General features: G+C 49.7%; 1 protein-coding gene across 1 annotated transcript; it reads right to left on the bottom strand.

The window, feature by feature from the left end:
* Positions 1 to 455: 455 nt before the first annotated feature.
* Positions 456 to 1,618, bottom strand: LOC129852776 (uncharacterized). The gene is given in 3 exon segments (XM_055918434.1): positions 456 to 1,250; positions 1,446 to 1,567; positions 1,570 to 1,618. Coding segments are annotated over 3 exon segments (966 nt in total).
* Positions 1,619 to 3,375: the final 1,757 nt, after the last annotated feature.

Raw genomic sequence — 3,375 nt, 5'->3', positions numbered from 1 at the left:
TTCAAATCAAATCAAACAAATCAAATCAAATGATTGTGCTTACATAGCTTCCAGAGTAAGTTTGGAACTGAGTAGTGAGTGTTGCAACTGAGGACAGATGATTTTTACGTGCTACGCGCTTCAGCGGGCCCGGTCTGTGAGCTTGTGTGGCCTACCAGTTCGCGGTTTAGCCATTGTTGCTCCTAGACGTTTCCACTTCACAATAATAGAACTTCCAGTTGACCTGGGCAGCTCTAGCAGGGCAGAAATTTGACGAAATGACTTGTTGGAAAGGTGGCATCCATTACATTTACATTTACATTACATTTAAGTCATTTAGCAGACGCTTTTATCCAGAGCGACTTACAAATGGGTGCATTCACCTTATGACATCCAGTGGAACAGCCACTTTACAATAGTGCATCAAGATCTTTCAAGGGGGGGGGGGGGGGGGGGGTCAGAAGGATTGCTTTATCCTATCCTAGGTATTCCTTAAAGAGGTGGGGTTTCAGGTGTCTCCGGAAGGTGGTGATTGACTCCGCTGTCCTGGCGTCGTGAGGGAGTTTGTTCCACCATTGGGGGGCCAGAGCAGCGAACAGTTTTGACTGGGCTGAGCGGGAACTGTACTTCCTCAGTGGTAGGGAGGCGAGCAGGCCAGAGGTGGATGAACGCAGTGCCCTTGTTTGGGTGTAGGGCCTGATCAGAGCCTGGAGATACTGAGGTGCCGATCCCCTCACAGCTCCGTAGGCAAGCACCATGGTCTTGTAGCGGATGCGAGCTTCAACTGGAAGCCAGTGGAGAGAGCGGCGGAGCGGGGTGACGTGAGAGAACTTGGGAAGGTTGAACACCAGACGGGCTGCGGCGTTCTGGATGAGTTGTAGGGGTTTAATGGCACAGGCAGGGAGCCCAGCCAACAGCGAGTTGCAGTAATCCAGACGGGAGATGACAAGTGCCTGGATTAGGACCTGCGCCGCTTCCTGTGTGAGGCAGGGTCGTACTCTGCGGATGTTGTAGAGCATGAACCTACAGGAACGGGCCATCGCCTTGATGTTAGTTGAGAACGACAGGGTGTTGTCCAGGATCACGCCAAGGTTCTTAGCGCTCTGGGAGGAGGACACAATGGAGTTGTCAACCGTGATGGCGAGATCATGGAACGGGCAGTCCTTCCCCGGGAGGAAGAGCAGCTCCGTCTTGCCGAGGTTCAGCTTGAGGTGGTGATCCGTCATCCACACTGATATGTCTGCCAGACATGCAGAGATGCGATTCGCCACCTGGTCATCAGAAGGGGGAAAGGAGAAGATTAATTGTGTGTCGTCTGCATAGCAATGATAGGAGAGACCATGTGAGGTTATGACAGAGCCAAGTGACTTGGTGTATAGCGAGAATAGGAGAGGGCCTAGAACAGAGCCCTGGGGGACACCAGTGGTGAGAGCGCGTGGTGAGGAGACAGATTCTCGCCACGCCACCTGGTAGGAGCGACCTGTCAGGTAGGACGCAATCCAAGCGTGGGCCGCACCGGAGATGCCCAACTCGGAGAGGGTGGAGAGGAGGATCTGATGGTTCACAGTGTCGAAGGCAGCCGATAGGCATCCTATGATGGTGTCACATTGCAAGTCACTGAGCTCTTCACTAAGGCCATTCTACTCTCAATGTTTGTCTATGGAAATAGCATGGCTGTTGTGTGCTCGGTTTTATACACCTGTCAGCAACGGGTGTGGCTGAACGAGCCGAATCCACTAATTTGAAGGGGTGTCCACATACTTTTGTATATATAGTGGACATAATGCATGTAGCCTTTATCTTGTATGTCCGTCCCCATTTCTTGGATGAGAAAAAGATTGTGTAGCCTACTAAGACAACGGTATTTCTTATTAAACAGACAAACAGAGAAATTGCAATAATATTAGAAAAATAATAATAATATCCTGTCTCGTTTTCCCTTGACTGTTGAACCTGATTTTCTTGTTCATATCGGCTCAAGCTGTGAATTCATGTTCCTCTTAGTATGTGTGTGTTTGTTCATCTGTCTCTGTGTGTGTGTTCGACTGACATTCTCCATCCCAACCTCCATTCGTGAGGATTCCTCTCTCTCGGTCCGTTTGACAGACTCTGCTTTATTTCCCACCCTTCTCTCCACATGGCACTGTCAAGTCCAAGCCCAAACTCAGATTGATCCCAACAAGCAAACAGGGAATGCTTGTTTACTTCCTGACAAGAGTGTAAATATTTTACACTGCCTGCCTCCTATGTGGGAGGATGTGGGCTGTGCTGCGTTTGAGAGAATGTCTCAAAATGTAAGTAAGCAATCTGCATGTCCTGAATCGAAAGAAGCACATCTAGCCGGGCGGGCGGGCGGACAATGCTGCGCCATGGCACTCAATAAAGCAGCTTCAGCATACCAACCCCGTTCCCTCCCACCCTCCCTCTCCCCCCTCCTAGACTGAGTCTGGGCTGGTAGGGAGAGACAGAGAGGGGAGAGAGGGAGAGACAGGGTTGTCCGCGGCCCAAGAGTGTGCGAACATAACCAACAAGCAACAAACCTCTGCCACGTAACAGTCGTTTAATTGGGGACTGCATGTTTGCTCGCCAAAGGCATCCGTGTTATTCGGCTCAGCAACAGGCACAACTCTTTTCCACTGTGTTAAGGGAGAATAGACCGATTGCTTAGGATTTGACACTGTAACAGATCCAGCCTCAGAGAGGCCACGTTGCTCTCTCGGAGAGAGTTGCAATTTATTCTGCTCCACTACTTGTTCAACGCTAGTGTCTGGTTGCACTGGGTTAGGACGCAGTGACATTCAGCCTGGACTTGGTGTCAGAATGTCTGAGATAGTCAGGGAAAAGTGGGTTCAAATTCACTTGAGGCTAGTTGGAATGCACAATTGAGTGTGGCCATAACCATTCGAGCAATAATTTAAAACAAATATTACAACACTGGAAATTCTGTAATGCTTAGATCAGGCAGCTCATATATCTGCTTGAGCTATGGTTAAGTGTGTGTGTGTGTGTGTGTGTGTGTGTGTGTGTGTGTGTGTGTGTGTGTGTGTGTGTGTGTGTGTGTGTGTGTGTGTGTGCGTGCGTGCGTGCGTGCGTGCGTGCGTGTGTGCGTGTGCATTGGTCATGGATGTGCGTGTGAGTGAGTGAGTGAGTGAGTGAGTGAGTGAGTGAGTGAGTGAGTGAGTTGCCTCCATGCGTGCATGAGTGTGTTGGCATGGATGTGTGTGTGCTTGGGTGTGCGCATGCATGTGTGCACAGTGCTTTCGGAAAGTATTCAGACACCTTGACTTTTCCCACATTTTGTTAGGTTACAGCCTTATTCTAAAATTGATTAAATCACCCCCCCCCCCCCTCATCAATCTAGAAACAATACCCCATAATGACAATGCAAAAACAGGT

The sequence above is a fragment of the Salvelinus fontinalis genome, chromosome 4 (genome assembly GCF_029448725.1).
Source record: "Salvelinus fontinalis isolate EN_2023a chromosome 4, ASM2944872v1, whole genome shotgun sequence".
Lineage (NCBI taxonomy): Eukaryota > Metazoa > Chordata > Actinopteri > Salmoniformes > Salmonidae > Salvelinus > Salvelinus fontinalis.
This window is presented reverse-complemented; position numbering and strand designations above follow the sequence as displayed.